General features: G+C 45.0%; 1 protein-coding gene across 2 annotated transcripts in view; it reads left to right on the top strand.

Annotated features, from left to right (window-relative positions):
• The window catches only part of cdh24b (cadherin 24, type 2b), a 108,553-nt gene extending 83,517 nt beyond the window's left edge, over positions 1 to 25,036 (top strand). The window contains exons 7-15 of one of the 2 annotated variants that reach the window (XM_028976140.1): positions 9,364 to 9,620; positions 11,678 to 11,814; positions 15,993 to 16,114; positions 16,856 to 16,973; positions 17,433 to 17,741; positions 18,369 to 18,573; positions 19,637 to 20,078; positions 20,614 to 20,967; positions 23,422 to 25,036. In XM_028976140.1, coding sequence (XP_028831973.1) covers positions 9,364 to 9,620; positions 11,678 to 11,814; positions 15,993 to 16,114; positions 16,856 to 16,973; positions 17,433 to 17,741; positions 18,369 to 18,573; positions 19,637 to 20,078; positions 20,614 to 20,967; positions 23,422 to 23,478 — 2,001 coding nt within the window. In that variant the 3' untranslated portion in view covers positions 23,479 to 25,036. The other variant, XM_028976141.1, reaches the window with a different exon arrangement.
• The last annotated feature ends 247 nt before the right edge of the window (positions 25,037 to 25,283 follow it).

Genomic DNA, 25,283 nt, shown 5'->3' on the forward strand with positions numbered 1-25,283 from the left:
GCTGCTTGTCAGACGGGAAGGTTAGTTGCATCAGCTCTTCCCCCATCTTATCTTCCCATAGTCTAATGCAGGGATGTGTGTGTGTGTGTGTGTGTGAGACCCTAGCTGCCTGACTCATGTGTGACTCTGATCCATTACTCACCTAAGACCTGCTGCTGCTCATGCATTGGTTAGTTGTGCATGGTGCCGCCGACACCAACATGTGCGGACGAGCCATGTGCCATCACACTGCCGGAGGGATGGTGCTGCGGACGTTTATCTTGCTTTAGCGTCTGGCCGGCCTGTTGACGTGCTGCCACATCTATCCGCCTCTCTGTGTGTTGTCTTATTGCTGCTATCTGATTGTTCGGCTCGGACAAAGCGTTGTACAGTTCGTCATGTACACATGACACTTTTCATTGTATGTCTGTGTATGAGCACTAGCGCCCTTCCAGTGTATGTGTATTTTGTATGGATGTATGCAGGTGTGCTTGTTCGTGTGTGAGTTTCTATAAGAGATGGAGTTTGTCACTCGGACAGCTCCCCGGGGCTTTGTGTGCCATGCTGGAAGGTACTGTGGCCGGAGGGGAGGTTGCGAGGGATTTTCAGGCCGGGGATGTGTTACTTTGATAAGGGAAAAGCAGGCAGGGTGACAGATAGAAAGGGGATGCGCGATAAGAGGACTGGCCAGAGAGAGGAAAGCGCAGAGGAAGAAAAAGAATCAGAGAGAGAGAGAGGCCGAGAGGGATGAGGTGAGTTTAAGTGTAAATGGGAGTGTAAATAATTTTTTGGAATACACATGAAATACATTTTTGAAATGCATGTTTTATACTTTTCTTGTGACCTGGGTGATCAATTTGTTGGCTTCTTTTGGCATATCAGCAGCAACAGCAGGAAAAGCAGAAATCTTTTATGACTTTTTTTTATGTGTTTTTTTTTTTTTTTTTTTTTTAAATGTGAAAATAGAGACAGCCCAAAACATATATATAAATCAATAACAATGTTTTTAATTGTATACAAATAGAAAAATATTGAATTGTGCAAAGCAGCAGTACTTTGTAACAGTAATGTTTATAGTAATGTAATGTAAAGTCTTTTTTTCAAAAATTAACTAAATGTAACATGGGCTGAATTCAGAATTTTTGGTTTTGTATTCAGAATACACATTACTGTTACATGTGTTCTATGTGCGTGTGTGTTCCCAGTGTTCCCACTCTTCCTCAGAAGGAGAGGCAGAGTGAGGGAACAAGTAAAGAGAGAAGAGTACAGAAGGAGCGTGGCGTCTCGCTGGGCAGCTGTAATCAGAGTGACACTGCGAACAGCACAGAACTTTAGTCCAGATCCGCTCCACGCGGTTTAATACGGCGGCCCTACTAACATACTATGGTGAACTCCAGGAGCGAGATATTCCCTGGTTAAGGATAGTGAGTGAGGGTGAGAAGAGGAAACAGAGAAGAACAGCGGGACAGTGAATGAAGGAAATGCACTAACAGAAGTTTTATAATGTCGCAGTTCACAGTGTGGCAGACACGTTGAGGCCTCATAAAATAAAGCGCTCAGGGGTTAAAAGGGATTTAGCCTTTCACTGGACCCACGCACAACTAATCAGGAACATGAAAAAGATACCACTCTAATAGAATTAAAATAAACAAAGCGGAAAATTATAGCTAAGCTGCCAGTTGGTTTTCACCGCATAAAAAGAGAGAGAGAGATTGTGCATTTTTTTTTGGTTTGTATGCACACCGGCTCTGACAATTTCTTTGGCCACCCTGTTTGCAGCATTTCAAAATATCCTCTATCGTCACCCTGTCAAAAAAGCTCAGCACAGCTCAAGTGACGGATTTTCTGGCAAAAAGTGGCGATTTTCTCACCCTAGGGAGATGAATGCTTCCAATTGGAGCAATTTCTGTCATCAGGACGCCTGCCCCCGGACCCCTCGGTGTCCCACAGTGCTGTGAGCTGTGTGCCATTTTTTTTTTTTTTACCAGCCACCTCACACACACCACACATATGCTCACACATTGATACATAACAAGGCTTTTCTGTCATTTTTGGACATTTTTCTTTCTCTTTTGGTTGTGAAAGCTTGGTGGAAACAAGAAGACTTGGCTTGTTTGCGTGGAAGTCTTCCTCGTATTCCTCCAGGATCAGTGGTTCTCTCACGTAGACTGAGGACATGCAGGTCTGGTGAAGTGGTGGCTATAAATTGGCCCCGGTGTCAGTTCCATATCCTTGTTACTCGAATTGGCTCCAACTTCCCCATAACCCTGGATAAGAGGGCTTTGAAATTGGACAGACAGGTACTGTTATATCTGACATAAAGAATAATAATGAACCCTTTTTTTTTTTTCAAATATAGTGTTGAAGTGATTATTATACTACTACAAAAAGGTCTACTGGACCCCCCTTTGGCATGTACTTTCATTTGAGTCTGGCGTTGTATTATGTGGACAAGATTCTCCGCTGCAGTCTAATCTGTTCTAAATGGTGTTAAGGTCTAGACCCTGCGGTGGCCAGTCCATGTGTGAAAATTTGGTCTCATGCTCCCTGAGACACACACAATTAGGACCCAGTGACTCCTGGTCTTGTCATCTTGAATCATGCCACTTCTGTCAGGAAAGAAAGGCTCACATGATGCAAATGCATGATGAGTCAGTATATTCATAACGTTGCCGAACCCAGACCTGACCAACTGAAGTGACCCCCAGATCATGTCACTGCCTCCACAGGACAGGTCACTGTGGACCATGTGACCTTATTCCGTTCCTACAGAATTGAGTCTTTGTGCTTCTAGCAAATTGAAGCCCTTTTTATGCTTCGCTTCACTAATAAGTGGCTTTTTCATGGCCACACAGCTGTTCCCATTGCATAGTTGGAAATGCTTTTATTTTCCCTCTTAAATGGAGCTGTGGTCGCAGCCATTCAGGACTGTTTTCTGAGCCGATGGTTCTCCAATTTCCCTCCAGGTTTTAATGATATGTGATGGACACTTTTTAACCCAGTTTCGGTCAGTTGCGCTTGAAACAGACCAGTAATTTTATGCTCCTGAAATGCAAATTGCAACATGGCTGTATTCACCTCATCAGTCCAGATCGGTGACATGTTGGCTGCTGAAACATGCTAATTACTGCTGTAATTAACCGGTCGGAGGCTCTTGCCTGTTTGCAGTCCACTGCGTGTGCATGCGGACATGCTTACCGAACTCACTTTTATATTGGAAAACGGCACAAACCAGAGGGGCACAGCGTTCCCTGTTTCTTCACAAAGAGGGGAAAATCAAAGCGGCAAAGCTTCAAAAAGGAAGAGCCCTTTTTCTCCTGCAAGAGATGAGAGAGAGAGTGTGTGTGTGTGAGAGAGCGAGAGCGAGCTAGGGGCCCGGGGGCCACGGTTGCCAGCGTGTGCAGGTCAGCCCGGGACGTGTTGGTGTAGCGCGGCCATCATCGAGTCTACCTCGCCGCTCTCGCCGCTTCTCGTCTCAGAGGCCATTTTAGTTGCTCCGTGTCTCCCCCCACACCCCCACAGATATGGCTGACTGAGCAGGTCACCGCTGCGGCTCGGAGGAGCCGGCCGGGGCCGGAGGCCGCTCATCACAGTCCTAATTATGATTATTTTGAGAGTGATTTGTTCATTAATGTGCGACTGCTCCCCCCCCCCACACTGTGTGGGCTTTTGTTTTTTTGCGGCGCACCGAGGGAGGCCCGGCTGGAGACTCCCTGGTCGAGCTCCGCTTTCTGGCACCGAGCGCATCAACTTTAAAAGATCTGCAAACAAATTGAGTCTTCTCATCTCAGGCGAGATGACAGAAAGTGCCGTATGTGCGTCGAGCCTTTGCTTCCCTGGTTAATGCAGACCCGCCGCGATCTACGGCAAGTCCGCCGGGGACAGCTGAAACCGATTCATCTTGCTGGCTTATAGAATTTTTTTTTAATACCTGAAGGCATACGGGTTTTTGTATTTCAAAGGGGACGGGGAAAATTGAGCCGCAGTCACCCTGGAAGCACCTTCTCGCGTTTCTCGCACCGTTCCCGGTGCTCCTCTGTTGTGTTAACACTGGGCAAGTATAATTACAAGGATGCTGCCGGCTCATTTAACCTCATTAAACTATGAGGCGATAACATAAACCAACTACACCTGGGCTGTCAGTGCGCCTCTCTGTAATACTGCCCTCCAGTGGCATCCCTCGGGAGCCGCAGCTTGATTCTTTAAAAAAATATTTTTAAAAAAAGAAAAAAGGCAACGAGCTGAGTTTGAATGTACTCCAGTGCCTCTGACGTTTAAAAAAAAAAAAAAAAAAATTATTTCCTTTGTAGTGAGAGGATGTGGGGGTGGGAAATATGTCAAGTGTCCTGTTTAACCCATTTGTTTCTCTCCCTTGGGGAGCAGGCTGCAGGCGTGCCCCTCTGCAACAGGGTGTTCCATGTGCTCTCGCTTTAAATGTGCGGCTAATCCACGGTCACCAGCCTTAAGCGTGCTGAGGATTATCTGTGTTTGTTTTCTCTCTGAGAGCAGAGATTGTGTTAATCTTCTCAGAGAGAAGGGGGAGAAATGGAAGGAAGGAAGGAGGTGGGGGGAGAGCAGGAGGACAGAAAGGATGATCGAAAGCAAAACAGACGAAAGGCAGGGAACGAGCGAGTGAGAGTGAGCAATTAACACAAGTTCACATTTTGCATGCCTGGCAAGGAAATTAAAAAATTACAGCTCAGCAGTTTAATATATATATATAAAAAACTCTGAACTCTTCTGGAATTCTACCTGAACATATGGAACACCATCAGTGCCACATGCATATTCATTTCAATTTGCTGCAGCACAAATGGTATTCTATATGACTAACTAGTAAAATACCATGCTAATACGTGTCATCATGATAAATATACATGACCACATCTTAATTGAACAATGGAGTATGGAAATTCCTACATAATATCTACTCTTTTCCCTCTTCCTCCATGTATAGAAGAGATATAATAGATTTTGGTCCTTTGATCTTGATTTTAATGATTTAGTCTTATATTTATGCAACAAAATTACTGCTGAATACTAAGGGTTATACCAGCTTCATTTTTTCATCACTTTTTTTATTCAGGATTTTTCGGGGCGGGCAATAAATCATGGCTTGATAATACACTGCTCTTATTACAGAAATATTACACCAGCTAATATAGTAGACTGCCCAAGATGGATTTGAGTTTGGTCTGTGACTATACAGACAATAAAACTAATACCTAGAAATATATTTTGTTCTGTTATTGTGTCCATCTGTATTTGGCTAGGTTGTGCCAGTCAGTAATTCATATCGAAAATGAACGAGAGGAACGAGAGGAACAAGGTTGATTTTCAGGCAGAACATTGTCCTCTATTGAATTCTTTCTTAGGAAATTCAAACACGTTTTTCCGTTCCTGTTCAAATAGCCACTAGATGAGGCATCCATTTTTCCAGTTGTAGAGTGTTGAGAAAGGGGGCGCAGTTTCAGTTTTAACCTAATTTAAAATACTTTTTTAAATTCAAATTTGGACAAATGTATAAACACACATTTCTACTTGTTGGGTGGTAGTTGCCTAGTGAACCAGAAGTCTAAAGACTACCATTGTGTCCCTGAACAAGACACTTAACCCTGAGTGTCCCCAGTAACTGTCCCTTTAACAACTGGTTGTAGGTCCGTCTGATAAATTCTGTAAATGTAATGCTTGTCTCATGCAGGATTATGGGCCTTTGTAAACCTGAGACTGTATGTATGTATTTATTTATTTTGCCGTTTTTGCAGTTGATCCTCTGGTTGGATCATCGCATTGATGTGTGAGGCAACCCCCTTTGGGTCTCACAGACAGACACCGTGACCTTCTGCTGCACAGTTTCCTGATAGAACTCCCAGTTCCTCAATGACTGCAATCCTTCCAGACCCCGAGGCAGTGAATCAGCCCCAGTGCCATTTTACTCCCTCCGCCACACTTCACAGCTGGGATGTGCTTTTGGCACTGGAATCCAGCACTGTGTATTCTCCAAACATTGTGCTGTGTACATTTACCAGAAGGTTCATTTGTCACATCTGTCCACAGAACATTGCTCCAGTAACGCTGTACCACATCCGAAATGGTCTTTAGCAAACTGGAGACACAGATGTTCAGCGGAACGGTTTCCTTCCTTGGTACTTTCCCTGGTAGGCAGCTCTCACTCCTCTTTACGGAGGTTGCGCGGTGCAAGAGATGCCTGCAGAGGAGCTGCTTGTCACCCCAAGGCTCTTGTCACTGGTTTGATGTTGGCATGACCTGCCCTTGCACCGATCTCTGCAGGATGTTGAATGTGTTGGATTTTTGTAAAGCTGCCTGACTGTGGATTCACACAAGCTTTTTCTATTTTGATTGACCACGTTTCGCAGAAGTTCGGGAGCAGGAAAACAGGGCGATCTCAGGAGTGCAGGGGTTTAGAGTTTTTAGACGATTTGTTAGATAAAATGTGTGTTGTTTTAATGAGACCAACCTCACTGCCTTCGTACAGAAATCCAGGCGGCTGCAGAGGCTCCGCACCACTGTAACCTCCGTGTGAGACGTCTTCATTGATTACCTGTGTTGCTTAGACTGGCTTAACAAGGATTATCAAACCAGAACTGATAATCAGCCTCCACAACGCCTGACTGCGGAGAGTGAGGATTACGTTGGCCCTTTTTGTAAAGCAAAATCACTTTGTTTGAATATTATTTAAATGAAACCAATAAATCAATTTCATTCACATCGCAAACTAAACGTTGTGCATTTCCAGTAAGCACATTAAAAGTTAACACAAAACCCCCAAACTCAATTAAAACACTTATTAATAATTGTATTTGGCCCTGTCTTCAGGTATTGCCAACTTTGTCCTGACCCCATACATAATTTAAGAAAATATGTTCTTGCCGATGCAGTTTTTGCTTTAATCTGCAAATGCTCACAATGCTCACACACACAATTAGTGGCCGGCGTGGGGACGTGCGCAAGCGGAGGTGTGTTGGAGTGATGAAGTGCGTTTCAGAATTGAAGGGGACAGAGCAGTTGATTAATTTTATGCTAAGCGCTCGAGTGGCTGCACAACGCCACATGTGCGAGTGGAAGAAGTGGAAAGAGAATTGCAAACGTTGTGCGAGATTTGTCAGGGCAGGACAATGAGACGGGAGCGGAGTCGCCGGAGTTGGGGGGTGGGCACGAGAGAATGGATGGAGGGAGAGATGGAGGCGGTGCTGACAAGAGGCTTCCTTAAGCACGCATGAGAGAGAGGGATGAGTGTGTGTTCTGCACGTCAGGGACGGACCTCGGCTCGCTGGGAGGGCGGTGGGGGACGTGATGAAGTGGGGGAGAGGAGAGACGGAGCGAGGGAGGGTGGCGAGCGTGTGATGGAGTGCTGGAAAGCAGGAGGGAGGAGGTGATGAGTGTGTGCTCACAGTGTAAGTGACATCTCTCCTCCTCAGACAGATTGTCTCTCTCTACCTCTAATGGGATGCTGTTAGAGACCTTTTCTCTGCCTAAACCCCCCATTACCACCACTCTCTCCCCTTTTGCATCCCTCCATTTTGTTTCACTCTGCTTTTTTTTTTTTTTTCCCTGCATAGAAATGTTCTGCCTTTGCCTTGTATTTCAATATCTCTGCCCTTCATCTCCCCTCTCTTCTGCTGGAGTAATTCTTAATCTTCCTCTTCCGGTGGTAAATAACAGTGATTCATTTAGGCAGTCTGTGTGGCTTTTTGCTGTGTTGGTAAAAAAAAAACACAAAGTGTGAGTAAAATGAGATGAAATGCTGCGTCCCTCCCCCTCACGCTCTGTGATCAGTTTGATTTCATTCATCTCGGCACGCTCTGTCCTTCAGCCGGTCCAGGACATGCAGAGAGAGAGAACAGAAAAGTTTTGCGTCAGCTGAGAGACATGATAATGTCAAAAGTGGCACTCCACCGCCAAGAGAGAAGCCCTCGTAATGAGACAGTAATTTTCCGCAGCCTCCAGCTCGACACGCTGCAGAGTCAACTGCGAGCCGCAACCAAGTCCCCCGAGCAGAGGGGCATCGCAAAAAAACCCAAACATCTCTGGCCATCTTTTAGCCAAAGCCCAATCAGGCTTGGCTCTGTTTCGACAAGCAGTCATTCTGGCCAATTAAATCCAAAAGGCGTTTATTGGATTTCAAGATAGTTGAAATTTAATAAAAGGAAGTCCTGAAAGGATTTAGGGTGAGGAAAGAATTGCGCCGAGCATCTGCAGCAAGTGCTAAATCGAGTCTGATTGCTGGGCAATCAAATCTGTTCCAAAAACAAACAAAAATCTGAGGCATGATGGTAAAAAATTACCACTTTTATAAAATAAATGAGGTTAAATTAGTGTTCAGTTGGCAAAGTGATTGGACTTATCAGTCATCAGTGAGCAAATATGAACCAGTGAGGTCTTCTGGGTGCTTCTGCCTCACAGCGAGGAACTGGGCATGAATGCATGCTCTCCTGCCGCTTCCCCATGCCTGAAATCCGGAGTGATGCGATGGGCCATGCCGGAATGGCCCAAAAGACAATAGCACCACACACCTTAACAAAATGGTGTTTTGGACACTGTCTAGTACGCCAAGCCAGCACTTTGAGGGTCAACAGCAGTGCGTAAAGATGAGTCTGCTTACAGAGCAAAGCTCGAACACATGCTGGACTGGTATTCTGTTGCCTGGTGTCTTTAGAGATTTACAGGTGATATGGTCAATTTAATTTGATTTTGTGTCATTTTATTTGATGTATTATTTGTATTTACAGTTCAGCACACTGTGTACTGGTGTGTGAATCGCAAATCTACTTGGGCGCTGTTCAGAATTCCAAAGCTTGAACTCTGTTAGTTGCGAACGTAGTTTGCAGCTATGCTTTTGTAAAACCTTGTCACGGTTCACTTTATTGTAATTAGCGGAGATGTTGTGTTCCATTTTCAGCATGGCAGGGCAGCCAGAGGGAATTGTGCTGTTTCTCCTGTGAACATATAGTAATGGAGGTTGCGCCAGGACACCCACTGACAAGCCCACTCCACCCATGCCCTGCTCATCTGTCTGCTTTCTAACACTAGTGCTTCGTTCCTCCATTCCTCACCCTCTTTTTTCCGAAGGAGGAGTAGAAACATAGTAGTTACTACACTGATCTTCTTCTAGCCAAGAATAGCATTCGCCACTGTGCCTAAAGCTAATAAGCTACATTTAACTCCTGCCCCATCTTGTTCTATAAAATTATGTCGCAACTATTCATTTGTTTAGCTGAAATAACAGCATCAAATATGTATCAAAACCCATGAAACTTTAATGCTACTTTCCATGTTTTATAATCACTTTTAAATCAAGTTGGATGCAACACCACTGTCTTTGTTAGTGATGTAACCCAAAATAATTCCCTTTACCGGTTGCAGCCGGTTGACTACGAGAGCCGCAGTTCCTACTCCTTTTCCGTGGAGGTCCTAAACCCGACTGTGGACCCTCGCTTCCTGCGACGAGGACCCTTCAAGGACCGGGCTGCCATCAGGGTGGCCGTGCTGGACGCTGATGAGCCGCCGCGGTTCTCCCGAACCCGATACCGCTTGGCTGTCTCCGAAAACTGCCCGCCAGCGTGCACGGTGGGCCGGGTCAGTGCCGTGGATCCAGACACCGGCCTCAACACGAATATCAGGTAAGAGTACTGGCTTCAGGCTAACCTACGATTGTCGATCGTTGCCACAAATCATGTTCAGAGACTCAGTTTTTCCAGACTGGTTGCTGACTTTGAATTTGACATTTTGGATAAAATGCTTGTTAGGTATAGGTATTAAGGAACCAAATTATGGTTTTTGATATGCTACTGGGGTAGCATGGGGCAGGAGCAGTGGTGGGGCAGTGGTGGCCTGCTGGGGCAGTGGTGGCCTAGTGGTTAAGGAAGCGGCCCCGTAATCAGAAGGTTCGAATCCTGATCCGCCAAGGTGCCACTGAGGTGCCACTGAGCAAAGCACCGTCCCCACACACTGCTCCCCACATTGCTCACTTAGGGTGATTGGTTAAATGTAGAGGACAAATTTCACTGTGTGCACCGTGTGCTGTGCTGCTGTGTATCACATGTGTAACACTTCACTTTACTTTACAGTACCCATGCTGTACATGGTGGTGATGTTTGTACCCACTGAAATTTTTGAACTATTAGAAATGTTATCAAGTGTTACCTGTCTGGCCCAACAATGTTTCCACTGAGAATTTCACATAGGAACTCTGCATTGGATTGATGAACTACAGTTTAAAAGCTCTGGGCTACTGAAAACTCGCTTGTTAAGGGTAAATAGGATGTGTAGAAATAGTATCAACTAATACCTTTCTGGCCCAAAACATTTTTCACTGTAAAACTCACCTGGGATTTATGATGAATACGGACATTAAGGGACTATTAATTTACATTGTGGTGATCTTCAGGTTGGAGGATGGCTGTTGATCCTGATAAAACTGATGGAAAATGGACAACAGATTTTACAATCAAATATTTTAATATATAATTCTTAATATGTTTTATGTTTCTATGTGTCTGTGTGTGTGTGTGTGTGTCTTGGGGGTGGTTAGAGTTGGGGGTGTTTATGGAGAGGGGGGACGGGGGCGCCAGAGGGGGTGTTTGCCCAGGGCACCATACAGGCTTTATATTTATATGGATGCCACCCACCCTAAATATGACATCGATATTTAGGGTGACTGAGCATCGAGAAAATGTATTACAGGTGGAACAACTTCTTCAACAACAACAAAAAAAAACTTTTCAGTAATGCAGCCAGGCTGTGCAGGTGATTTTATAAGGCATGCTGTTTTCATCCTGAATACTAATAATCATCTTCAACTCCACCCCTACCATCTATAATATTGGTGAGCTGATCTTGTGTTAGGGGAAAAAGTAAACTGCAGTAGGTACAAAACTGAAAAATATTTAAATAGATTTTTTGGAATGGAGACAAAATTGGAATTCTAATGTGTATAGATTTTTTGTGCATTTAGTCATACAGACAGGTGACAAAGCAAAATTGTGCCTGTTGTTGAAGTGTTTGGCACAAAACATGTTTTTTTTATTGTTTTATTGCTGGCCAAGAAGCTGTCTTGGTTGGACATCTTGTGACTAAAGTTCATCTGAATTTTAGACCTGGTCTAGTTACATTACTAGTTACAAAAAGCTACACAGCTGCAGGGCTGGAGAGCTGCACACTGTCACAAACAACCAGAGGAGCCTGCTCAATGACAGGATGCTTCTCCTCAGGGACCAGCAGACTTGAAAACACACCATCATCAAGGAGCAGGAGGGGAGCAGGAACAATTGGCCTAACCAAACACAACTGGACAATCAAACATTACTGACTGTGCAATAGGACACATGATTATGCAATTGAACCGTGCAATAATGATGTATTTATTACTTTTTAGTAATCTGTGATGCTTTTAATTTACTTTTAATATCATTTTTATATCACTTTATATATCTTCCTATATTTGATGCCGGTGTACCTCTTCCTAAGTAGATCTAAGTAGTTACCAGTTTGACTTTGTGTCCATGGCAACTGAAACAATGTCTGCTCAGCAAGGTGGCATATTAACTTCTTCAAGCAGGACCCATACCTGAGTGGCAGCACCTACTTTCAGTACACTGCCATTTACTTTAAGTGGTCCTTTTATTACCACCCCAACTCTATTTTTCTCTCTCTTTCTCTTTCTCTCTGTCTCTTGTAGGTTCTCCATTGATCCTCAGTCAGATCCTGAGGCCCTTTTCCGTATCACTCCAGACAGTGGGCTAATCACCACGGCAACAGAACTGGACCGGGAGCGCGAGCAGTGGCACAATGTTACCGTTATCGCCACACAGCGAGGTCAGTGATGGGTCAGCCAATACAAAATGTGCATTTAACAAACATGATTTTTCAGTTCAAACTGTTCAAACAACACAATGTAAATCACACTTCTGTGAAATCAAACTGTCCACTTAGGAAGCAACACTGATTGACAATTTCACATGCTGTTGTGCAAATGGAATGGAAAACAGGTGAAAATTATAGTCAATTAGCAAGACGTCCCCAATAAAGGCGTGGTCCTGCAGGTGGTGACCACAGACCACTTCTTTGTTCCTTTCTGATTGATGTTTTGGTCACTTTTGAATGCTGGTGGTGATTTCACTCTAGTGGTAGCATGAGATGGAGTCTAGAACCCTCACAAGTGGCTCAGGTAGTGCAGCTCATCCAGGACGCACATCAATGCAAGCTGTGACAAGAAGGATTGCTATGTCTGTCAGCATAGTGTCCAATGTATGGAGACGCTACCAGGAGACTGACCAGAACATCAGGAGATGTGGAGGAGGTCGTAGGAGAACAATAACTCAAGGAGGAACAGGATGAGCACTGCCAGAACCCTGCAAAATGACCTGCAGCAGGCCACAAATGAGCATGTGTCTGCTCAAACGGTCAGAAGCAGACTCCATGAGGGTGGTATGAGGGCCCGACAACAACAGGTGGGAGTTGTGCTTACAGCCCAACATCATTATTGGCAAATTTGCTACTGGCGCCCCATGCACAGATGAAAGCAGGTTCACACTGAGCAAATGTGATAGATGTGACCGAGTCTGGAGACGCTGTGGAGAACGTTCTGCTGCCTGCAACATCCTCCGGCCTGACCGGTTTGGCAGTGGATCTGTAATGGTGTGGGGACTCCATGTGCTCGCCAGAGGTAGCCTGACTGGCACATCATGTCTCGCTCCATCCTCCAATGCCACGTTGCACCACAGACTGTCCAGGAGTTGGTGGATGCTTTAGTCCAGGTCTGGGACTAAATCCCAGATCCCTCAGGAGACCATCCACCACCTCATCAGGAGCATGTCCAGGTGTTGTAGGGAGATCATACAGGCACGTGGAGGCCACACACCCTACTGAGCCACATTTTGACTTGTTTTAATGACATTACATCAAAGTTGGATCAGCCTGTAGTGTTTTTCACATTTTATTTTGATTGTGATTCCAAATCCAGACTTCCATGGATTGATACATTTGATTTCCATCAATAACCTTTGTGTGATTTTGTTGTAAAGAACTTGTAAAGAACAAGTGTAAACCAGTGTCATGTCCACTGCAGTTCTCTGCATTGATCATGAAATGTGATGATTAGCATGTCCTCACTCGTTCTATGTCATTCAATCAATGTCTTTATAGTTTTCTAACCTGTATTGTAACAATATTGTGCTACAGCTCAGCGTGTTAACATCATGCTGACTGGCATGTCTGGATGTCAGTCTAATTTAAACAGAGTGATGCATAACACTGCATTAAAATGAGTGTGTCTCCTAAGGCTGGATTTTCATGGTGCTATAATTGATGTCTTGAGAAAAACAGATACAAATAAGAAAGAACTGCACTCTAGTTGGCTCTTTATTGGAAGGTGGAACTGTCCACTCAGGCCTTTTTTTGTGTAATACTTGTGTAACACCCTAATTTGTCCTTAGGACAACAACTGCTACCAAAACAAACATGCAGATAAAGAACCTATATTTTAATTATAATCTATATTTTAATTCAAGGAACAAGGACAAATGTCTCACATCACATGAAAATATCCACTATGTCACACCCATGCTGGCATGACGAGGCAGGTGAACAGATGTGATGACTAGGAGGTGACGAGAAGACGAGGACGGAAGGACGCAATGGCATGACATCACGAAAACCAGGGTTTAATGGTCTTGGAGACATCAGAGACGTTGGTGAACATGGAACATAACATCAAAGACCTGACGGCGAACAGAAACGAACAGGGCAGCTTTATACATTTGACACAAATGAAAACGATTAGGGAACATTACACATAACAGAGTAACCCCTTTCGGACCGGATCATGACAGTACCCCCCCTCTTAGGCACAGGCAGGCAAAGCAGTTCACGAGTACACTGATTCTTAATGGATAGTGGACGATGAGAGGAGTCGAGAGGAATCAATTTGAGATGAGAAAAGACGAGTTGAGAACAGCTGAGATAAATGGTAAATGAATGAATGACTGGTCTGGTATTCACGATGGACGAGCGGCGGATGTCCTGCGCAGACGGCTTCGGGCCAGTGTGGTACCGGCCCCTCGTCTGCATGTGCCCGCCGCTCACGGTCAATCTCCGACTCGCCCTGCAGAATGGCCGCTCCTCACTTTGAAATCACCAGACACGGGCCTCAGGGTGTACTCACACTAGGCAGTTTGAACCGTGCCCGAGTGCGTTTGACCACCAAAGCGCGGTTTGTTTGACAAGTGTGAGTGCGGTTCGTTTAGCCGGCCCTGGCCCAGTTGGAAGAGGTGTGGACTCGGGCGTGGTTCGCATGAATTGTGAGCAGAACAGTACGCGTGATGTCACGTTTTTGTGACGTTCCAAAACCAACATGGCCTTGGTCTACTGCAGAGGTGCAATGTTTGTTGGAAATTTGGGCAGATGAGAGCATACAAGAACAGCTGGACAAAATGCATAAAAACTCCGATATATTCGCAAAATCCGGGATTATCTTCTTCATCAGATGGTACCTTGCAAACCTCCTCATACAAGCAGCACAACATGGAACATAACATCAAAGACCTGAGGGCGAACAGAAACGAACCGGGCAGCTTTATACATTTGACACAGGTGAAAACGATTAGGGAACATTACACAGGACAACAGTGAAACTCCGGAGTAACCCCTTTCGGACCGGATCATGACACATTATAGGGTTTCTGTTTAGTAGTCAGTACAAATAATTGCCAACAAAGTCATTTTCATACTGTAAAGACGTTAAAATCATATAATAATTGGGATTATATATAAAGTTTTTTTCTATATCTCACTTTACCTTGACCGCACTTTACCTTCTTGACCGCAGACCATTTATTATTATACACATACTGATTTTAGGCAGCCTTCAAAAATGAGTGGTTGAAGAGGAACTGCAATTAGTGCTTACACTTTGAAAAACAGATAGGCCAATGGTGCAAAGACTCCACATTTCACTTCCAAGGCTGAAAAACATTTCACTTCTTTGAAATACCACTTGTAGCAGGTCCACAGGTTTGCACTGGTTTTATTTTGGAAGGCGATCATTTTTGTTCCTAAGAATATAATGCAGGCAGGGGTTATTAAAAAAATAGATTGACTGCAGTAATGCAATTTGTGTTATATTAGTATTTGGGGCTGACAAAATGTATGTGTTAATTGCTGTGATTTAATTGATTTATATGTAAGATAATTAATGCATTTTAATTACATTTTGTGTGGGTTCTGACCTATGACATGGATGCACTCGTATGTCTTTTTTTTCACGCACACATTGGCATGTGACCCGGGATTCACAGCATTTGTGAGTGCAACATCTGACTGCCATGTGGTGAAAATTTAAGAAATTAAATTGCTTGAAACTGTCGAGAAAACCCAAGTAATTTGCATTCAATTTCCATTTTATTTACTGCAAGGTGTATCACTCCCCGTCTGAGCCTCTTTCCCACACTTCTCTGTCATATTTAAAAATGTGTATTAGAGCAAGAATTGATCACGATGAATTAATTGCAAAATGTTGCATTTTTAATTGATTGACCTAGCCCTAGTATATTGACAGTACATAAGAGTGCATGTTCGAGAAATCTTTCACTCCTGGTACTCTTCCTGACACATCAAAGCCGGCCCATGTATTTCCATTTCAAGCCCTCCCTGACATACAGTAGCACATCAGGGTTTATTTGCAGTTGGACAACACAGGATGTAGAGGAGTGATGGCGAACAGGGGAAAGAGTGATGGTGGCGGCACCAGCTGGAAGTGTTTGCAATAACTCACACTGAAGTGTCACACTTCAGGTCCCTTCAGGGTGTGACTGAGTGTGCGCTGAACTTTTGTTTTTGTCTTTTGAAGCTGATCTTTACACTGTATTGAGGGCAGGGCCTCTGGGAGGAAAAAAAAAGTCTCAAGGACGCACAAGGGGGAGCGACGTTGCGAACGTCTAGCAACAACTAACCCTCATGCACATAACATGGCTGCTTTTTTAATCTGCTTACCCCAGACAGCCCGAGCCAGGTGTCCAGAGTAGTGGTTGCCGTAGAGACGCTGGACCTCAATGACAACGCTCCCGAGCTGGACAGACAGTACACGACGGCCATGTGCGACTCTACCTCCACTGGACAGGTGAGCATCTGTGCAGGAGTCTGGACTTCTGTATTTGTACAATTATTAAAGAACGGCCTCCTGTTGTTTGTGTGTGTGTGTGTATAATTATACAAAATTATGGCTTTTGCCTTCTTGTCTTGTTTTTTGTCTTAATTGGATGTCTGTGTTCATGTTTCTTTTCATGCCTGGTTTTTAGCTTGTGAACTATTGTGTAATGTCTTTTCTGCACAATTGAAAAAATGATATTATTTAGTGATCCTTGAAAGTTGCACCGGCTGCACACATCACTGGGCTCGTCGGAGCTGAGCGCTTATGCTTTTTTCGACTGGTTTGTGTTTTTTTTTGTGTGTGTGTGTGTGTGTGTGTGTTATGATACCACATGCTATGAACTCTAGTCTCATAGGACACAGCTACTTTTGTGTTTATTTCAGCATCCTTGAATGTAGGCAGCCAACGTGATAATTTTAAGTCTAAATGCATCTCAGGAGGTCACGTCTGGATTTGCTCTCTGCATGTGAGTTAATTACGGTTTGCGTGCACAGCTCACGATAATCAGCCTTTAGTTAGCTGTCTGCAGGTCTGCTATGGTTAATGCTGATCTATCGGATTAAATAATGGACTGTGTTCTCAAAAATTAGTTTCTTTCTTCTCTCCCTGCCCCCCCCCTTTCTGCTCTGCTGCTCGCGCATACGCCGCTTCCTCCTCGTTTCCGCCACCACCCGTCCATTTGTCCCGCTTCCCTCTATCTCGCTTTCTCAGGTTGTGCAGGTGTTGCGGGCGATTGATCGAGACGAGGGCGGGAATGACAGCACCGTCCATTTCAACATCCCACCAGAGTCCGGCTCTGCCCTCAACTTCAGTATCAGGGAGAGCGGAGGTATGCCAGCCCCGCCCGCCTCATTTTCTCACCATCTATCTCTCAGTGGCTGGAACTCTATTGTGCAGCCTTCCTTTGTGCTGCCTTCCTATTGTTTGTCTTTGCCTCTACACAACATCCATCTCCCCACTCTTACGTACCGAGGATTTAGTCTGGCGTCTCGGCGATACCCAGCAGCCAAGGGACAGAGCAAAACCCAAACACGCTTGAACCGGTGTGAACTGGTATTCAAACTTGGAAATCAACATCAGGATTACCCTCTATTTCATGTTTTTCATCTAAATGTTCCATTATCCAGGCTTTGTGTGTTTATGCAGTAGTCTAGCACAAAATTCTGATATAATATTCAACATGGGCCAGTTATGGTTCCTCGGGGGAAGACGACTAATTAGGAGACCCTGGAGAGATTGGCTCCGGATCTACAGCGAGATCTCTCATGTTGTACATCTTCCCCAACAGGTCCGACAGCCAGTCTGGTGCTGGCCTCTCCCTTGCTGACCCTGTCACGGTCTCCCTCATCCTCGCTGACCCTCTATGTCCCGCTCATCTTACGGGACGGGGCGTCAGGACTGACCAGCACTGGCACAGTGACTGTGTCTGTCTGCCCGTGCCTGAGAGGTGGGGCGCGGGCCGGGGAGAAGGAGAAGCAGACGGAGGGGGACTGGGACCGGGAGGCGGTGTGCCTCCCTCAACAGTCCTCCTCCCCCTCACCTGGACTCAGTACCGCCGCCCTGCTGGCCATTCTGGCCTGCATTGGAACCCTGCTGGGTAAGAACCTGACCGAGCCTGGTCTGTATGGTTATGAACAGCTTTATTGTCTCCAGAGTGCACTGTGGGTTGTAAAATTTAATGTCCATGTAATACACTAGTGCAAAAATAATGTTTTATATATTAAAGTTGATCTGATGTGTGTGCCGAGTACAAAAGCACAGAACTGTTTATTATCTAGAATTAGGCTCCACCTCATAATTCAATATCAACATGAGTGTTTACCGAAAACGTCTATTTCCACTATCTCCTCAAAGCAAAGCAGCTATCTCATTATTTGTACTTATAAAAAGCAGCATTGCATCTTAATAAATAGCCAATAGTAAAAGCCTTTGATTTGACCCACGCTGCATCTGGCCAATTAGGTGAGTCCAGTTGCAGCTTGATGGATCAGAGTCTGTGCTTTATCTTCTGCTTGATGATATTTGATTGGATGGTATATGGACATCTTTGTTTTCCTGTTCTGCTGTGTGGCAGCTTTTAGCTTGAATTATAGTTTCTTGCGATTTGTTCTGTATTTTTGATGTATGGACGTATGCACCTGCCCGTTTATATTTTTTACAGTTTGATACATTTAAACTCTGCGTGATTCTCCCCCTCTCTCTTTCTCTCTCTGCCATTTCTCAGCTGTCAGTGCTCTCTCGCTCTCCCTACGACGACAGAAGCGCGACTCTCTCTCACCGCTGGAGGAGGATGACGTCAGAGAGAACATCATCACCTACGACGACGAGGGAGGGGGCGAGGCCGACACAGCCGCGTTCGACATCACCGCGCTGCAGAGCGCCCCCCATGGGCTGCGGCGAGGGTATCGCACCCTGGACAGCAGGAACGTGTGAGTTACACACAGACGCACACAAGACACTTACACAATCCGTAGATTTGGATGTTTAGGATAATAGACTTTCAAACTCAGTGCTGATGAATCCAAATCCAGACCAGGTTTTCAGTTGTGTTACAACATGGTTCTCACCATGTTACAATATAGCTACAATACAAACAATTTGAGTTGGGTTGCAAATGAGTACTTGCCTGTCTGCTGCAGATGTGTATGGACTTGTAGGTCCACTTAAAGGGACATTCTGTAAAAAATGGTATTTGCAATCAACTGGAAACTGCATTTTTATGTCCATTAGAGAGATTAGCTTGTTACAAAATTTAACAAGCAGATCTATATTTACACACTGAACATGTAGAGGGTTATCATGCATGTAAAAATTTCATGCCAGAGGGTAATTTCGTGTAAGATTAGGATTAATTTGTGTCCGACTCCTTTGTGTTTCATCATGCATTTTGCTGCATGTAGTTTAAACGCTGAATGTTTGTACTGCTGCTTCTGTATTTGGCAAGAATACATAGCAAAACAGTAAAGATTTAATTGACCTGATTAAACTGAATAGTGCTGAGGACAGGGGACAGTCCCCCTGCTGCTTCAGAAAACTGCAACAGAATGTCAAGATTACACTTGTGATTTCCGAGCAAACAGGAATGAAAAACATTCCGTTTTTAATCCCCACTGAGAAATAGAGTTTAAAATGTGATATTAAAGCAATTTGTATTATGTTTACTCCACTACCAGAATTATATTATTCTGGAGTTAGTGAAATATTTCACTATGGTCTTCAATTACAAATTAATTATGACTGAAACAATCTTCTCGGAAAGCGTCTGTACGCTGTATTCACAGATTAGTTCAACAGTGGGAGAGTAAGCTGAGGGAGCTAGCATATTCATGAGGTCGAGGAAGCGGTTTCCTGTCCTCATGTCCCCATGTGCTGATCTGTGATCAGCGAGTGATCATCTTGTGACTGTGATAGCTCATGAGTGAAACACCATAAAGGAAGGACGAATACATTATCGTACCAACCAAGCTGTTGCTCCTGCTTTTGTCCCTCCAGACGTTACTCTCAGCACACTCAGGATAAGAGCCGGATGTACAGCTGGGCCCAGAACCCTGGCCTGGATGCCCAATATTCCAGCTCCATGGCTCCCCTCTATGGCCGATTCTGCTACAGCAGCCACACCCTGCCCATCCGTCGCTCCCAGGCCCCCTTCGACCCCAGTGTGGCTGAGCTGGCCTATCGCTTTCCGGGTGGCCAGCCCGATCACTCCCTGGTCATCCAGAACCAGGGTGCCATGGTGATGCCACTGGAGCACAATGGCGTTTTCATAGGACCTACTGAGGCCGGCAACAGCTCCGGGGAAGGGACGGCGTCTCAGAATGGAGCGACAGCCTCAGAAGGAGAAACGGCAGGAAAAGAGGGATCCGGCAGCGGAGGGGCCAGAGGAACAGACGTGGCCAACAAAGCCCAGCAGAGCCACAGCCAGGACCTGGACTGGGTAATGAGAGGCTCACGCATGTTAAAGAGCAGAAGCGAATGAGCGTTTGTGGCTGCGGGACAGACACTGATGTTGATGATAGTGTTGTTAACACTGATAATGATTAAGGCCTGCTTTTTCCCCCTACTGTGTCTCTTAATGTCTTCCTCCCACCTCCTCCCCATCTCACAGTGCAGTGTTAGCTCATTTTAGCACTCAATTAACCTCTGCTGCGGCGTGCTAGCTTTTTTTCAACCCATCGCTCTTTCTCTCTCTCTCTCTTTCTTTCACTGTCGCTCTCTCCCTCTCATTACCTTCTGCCGTCTCCCACTTCTCCCACGTTCACTACACTCCTGCACTTGCTAACTCATCATCCTTATCGGCCTTTTGCTTTCATTTCTGCCACCACTTATCTCTCCCTTTCCCCTCCACTTATTTGGTCCATATTTATCACCGCTTCTTCTCTTGTTCTGCCATTCTGTGCTCTTTTCTCTCTAAATATTCTTTCTTTTCTTATCCCTACACACCCCTCTTTCCTGCGGATTTCACTTAACAGAAGCAACCCCTCATCCTGACCCGGACTGACCCAGCTCCTCCCCGTCCCCTGCAGGTGCAGTCGGACTCGGGTACCAGGGAGCAGACTTTGGTCCTGACTCGCTCGGGCTCTATTGCCGCTGTGGGCAGCAGCACCAGCGGCTGGATGTGCGATTCGGCCACTCTGCCCCTGGCTGGTCGCCGGGCCTCCCGCTCGGGCCTCTCCCCGAAACGGCACATCGGCAGCAGCGTGGGATCCATGGATCATTCCCTAGAGGCAGCGGGAGTCGCCAAGGAAATCCAGACCCAGACGCTTGGGCACAACTATTCCGGAGTCCGCCAGGGGGATTCGCAGAGGGATCCCCCATCCGGCCTGGTCAGTGGAGGCCTGGAGATGGGGAGTGGCTTCATGGTGGCCCTGCCTGAGAGGGAGGCAGGGATAGCGCTGTCGAGGCCACCCTGCGCGGGGATGTACCCGGAAGGGGTCGGGTATGTGGCGGACTGGCGGGACCAGATGGGCATGGGTGGGTACGTGCTGGGCAGAAGGGATATGATCCCGCAGCTGCTGCCGTTCCCTGGGCAGGGCCGAGGCACATTTGGAGGGATTTTGGGATACGGGGGTGGGTGGGGGCCAGGGGTGGGACGGGGCGGCTCCATAGGAGGTGGTCACTCCCTGGCGCTCAGGGTAGGTGAGTTCTTGCGCCTGCGCCTGGCCCAGGTGACCTTCGACCCCTTGCAGCCGCCGTACGACTCGGTGCAGGTGTACGGACTGGAGGGCTCGGGCTCGAGGGCCGGCTCGCTCAGCTCGCTGGAAAGCGAGGGGGAGAGGGAGGCTGACCGTGAGGAGTGGGGCGGGGGGCTGGAAGATTGGGGGCCGCCATTCCAGAAACTGGCCCAGCTTTTCAGAGAGCGTGAAAAAGAAAGGGACGACAGGAAGGAAGAGTTGGACAAAAAGGACGACGTGGTGGAGGGGGTGAGTGAGGAGAGGTCAGGGGACAAGGACAAGGACTGAAGAGAGGGCAGGCAGAAGAAAGGAGAAAAAAGTGGGAGGATGATTAAAAGAGGGAGAATAATGTAAGGAGAAGGTAAAGGAGAGAGAGATAAAGAGCACAAGTAATGTGAAGAGACAGAGAAAAATGAGCAGAGGACAAGTGAAGAGAAACAGGCCAGAGGGGAGAGTGATTGATGCAATTTAAAGCAATAAGCGTTGAACGGCTGATCTGTGAGAGCAGATGCTGAGACATTGTACACGTTTTCCCTCTACAGTCCGTTTACCAGCTGATAGTGTTCCCGACACCAAGAGACAAATAAACACGCCAACAACTCAAAGCATCTTGGACAGGATTGAATTATCCAATGGTGGGAGAAGGAAGAGGAGGGTGTACGAGGAGGCCTTTGAGCGAGGGGGAGGTGGAGATTGAGCGATTGGAAGTGACTGAGACCTTAGATAATGTTTTGTTCTGGGCGGGGAGGGACGCGTGAAAGACAATGTAACCACAAGGGAGCATTAAAAAGTAGGGTACTGCACAATGATTAAAGTAATAAGAAATGGTGCTGGAAGGGAGGGGGTTGGTCTGTACAGAAACTATTGCTTTTTTCTACACAAGTGAATAATTCAGCCTGCCACACCATTCCACATGAAATCTATAAATATTTCAGTCTGGAAAAAAAAGAACATTAATTCCTAGTGATTCAAGAAAACAAACATGGCTGGAAATTAACCACCATATTGGCCTGAATGTAAGACGAAAAAAGGGCAATACCAGTAGATGGCGCCAAATATGAGAAATTGTAATGGCCATTTTCTTGGGCCGGCTACCAGAGTTGTCGGATTGGTAGAAAACCTTTACTTGCATCTTTTTCTACTTAGTTTTTTGGAAATGAAATGCTCGCTAATTAATCAATCTTGTTGTCGAATTCATTATTTAAACGTTAAAATAATTGATCTAAAAGACAAATGAATTTTGTCGGAATCTTATTACCATTATCTTCTTATACATTCAATTTCTGTAAAAAATTGTTTTCACCAAAAATAGCCTTGAAAATGGTGGATAGTTTTAAGTTTGGGGTCGTCTTATATTCAGGTCAGCGTGGCTTTAAAAGGGGCATCACTACAGATGTAATGTTCCAATGCACATATTACAATGTTTGCATAAATACACACACACACACACATATATATGTACACTTTCACACACACCTAGAAATCTTCCCATCCATAATGCTCTGTCTGGCCTTTTGAAAACATTATTCTGGTCTGCAGCCAAATTAGAATTTTCTTGAGCATCGATTGCACTGTTCCCAGAGAAAAGAAAATCACCATTGGTTTGTGTCGTGGAGTAATTCAGTGAATCTAAGCTCAGCTATTCAGTGTATCACATATTCTTTGTAGATCTGTGACATAGATTTTGCTGCGTCACAGATATCTCAGTTGGCTTGTGTGTTTGGATTGTTCAGTGTGTCCCCAAATAAACAACTACAAAAGCAAGAACAAATCGATACAGTTCCCTGACAGCCCAGCCAGCCCCGCATTAGAGACGGACTGCGATTTCAGATGGAAATCACTTTTATACTTGTGAAGTTCTGCAAATTATATAAAAGTAATGTTTTTTTTATAAAAAAGATAATTATAACAGATGTTCTATGTAAATGTGTTTCAAATGTATATATCTGTGAATGCCATAGTGAAAGTGAGGACTATACTGTGAATATCATATAAATACATTTAACAACAAAAGAAAAGAAGGCACATTAAACAATAAACCACATTTATCTGACCTGGGTCAGACTGGATATTGCTGATCCTTTTTTTTTTTTTTTTTTTATGGAGCTGACAAGAGAGAAATGCCACTGCCACGAGCCACCATCCAGCCATTGGGGACAATAGATAAATCCAGCGTGATGTGTCATTTACAACTCAATTCTTTCTGAGCTATTCTTCAAGGTTCCATCTCTTCATGGGGCTTCAGCTAAATGGGTGGATAAAGAAGTGGACTGTGTGCCATCAAAATGGATGGTAATATTTTATGTTGTTTTCCAATTTCAAAGTTAAAAAGAGTTCAGTTTTGAACTCTGCTTGTGGAATCTAGAATTACCAAATAAAGATATTTGACAAATGATACCAGATACCAAAATCATGGAGCTGAACTTGAGTAAAGGGGTGAAAAAAGCTTATTTTGAGAGCTGTGGTTGGAGGAACAACGTTACACACTAAGCGGAGGGCTTGTTCATTTAAGGTCAAAGGCCTTATAGAAATAGATACCAGCGGCAGTGATGGCTTAGCGGGTAAGGAGCAGAAGGTTGCGGGTTCGAATCCCGAACCGCCAAGGTGCCACTGATCAAAGCACCGTCCCCACACACTGCTCCCCCAAGCGCCTGTCATGGCTGCCCACTGCTCACCAAGGGTGATGGTTAAAAGCAGAGGACACATTTTGCTGTGCACCATGTGCTGTGCTATGTATCACAATGACAAAATCAATCCCTTTCAGATAAAACAGCATTCTGTATCTTGCATAAGAGAATCTAACTACCCTGATTGACAGATTCAATATGCCACATGCACAAACATCATTAAAGATTGTTTCAGTCTTGTTTTATCTATGTATTTATGTAATTTGTAAAGATGATTTTGTCCGTGCGCAAGTGAACAAGCACCATGCTTTGCACGTGGTGCTGCACTTTGAAAATAGTGTCCATTGAACTGGACCTAATTGTATTGCTGAGATGGATTTGTCCAGGCAGGAAACTGCACACCTCCAACAAGGCCTTGGAAAAATGAATATTCAAGGAGAGGCATTGACAGCGCTTAAATACTTAATGTGGCCCAGTTACCAACAAGTTGGTGTAAAATGCCAGTTGATCTTGTTGATTGGCTTCGGCTTCACTTCAAAGCAACACCACAGACAGTGAAAACACGTCCAATCAACATAATTTTGACATCATATTTTATTTAAGTCCTCGCTGATTACCCATGGATTATTCATGGTTTTCCGAAAAACAAAGTCATCAACACAGCGCATTCTGCTGCACCGCGGTGTCATCACAATCACCGTCCACCCTGCTATAAGTATGTTGATGTGTTTAAATCACCCCAAATTGGGAAACCGCATCCTAGTTTTGGGAAGGTTCTTGCTAAACTTTTATACGTGTTTTTCTTCTGTTCTCAATTGCCCCAAAACGATTTAGCCAAACGAGCTCTTAAATAAGTCAAGTTGTTTGGCTGCAAATATCATACTTTTAATAGGACTGTTGGGTTCAATTGGCCAGCTGAGTTCAGGCCGTAAAGTGAGGGAGACACGTGGGGTCAATAAATGAAAATACAGTGAACATCCCCAAAAGCTGAGCAGATGTTTGGTCGACCCTTGACCTCTGAGATCTCCTAGGCTAAACAGAGCCCTAGCACATTTCCATTCTGAGGCTGAGTTTCACCATGAACAATGTGTAACTGCTCTGTAGTATTTATTTATTTATTTTCTTTAAATTTTTGTAAATTAGAATAAAGATGTTTCAGTATGTGTTCCGTGCTCTTTTTTTTTTTTTTACTTGAAAAAGATGTGTAATCTGAGAGGAATCAGTTCTCTTGTTGCACATCATACATTCGTTTGTTTCATCCTGTCAAAATTGTGCTCCTGAGCCTCCAACCTGCATTTGCTCCACAGGCCCTGACCCTGTAATTGCTGCTCCGTATAAACG

This window comes from Denticeps clupeoides, chromosome 4 (assembly GCF_900700375.1).
Source record: "Denticeps clupeoides chromosome 4, fDenClu1.1, whole genome shotgun sequence".
Taxonomy (NCBI): Eukaryota; Metazoa; Chordata; class Actinopteri; order Clupeiformes; family Denticipitidae; genus Denticeps; species Denticeps clupeoides.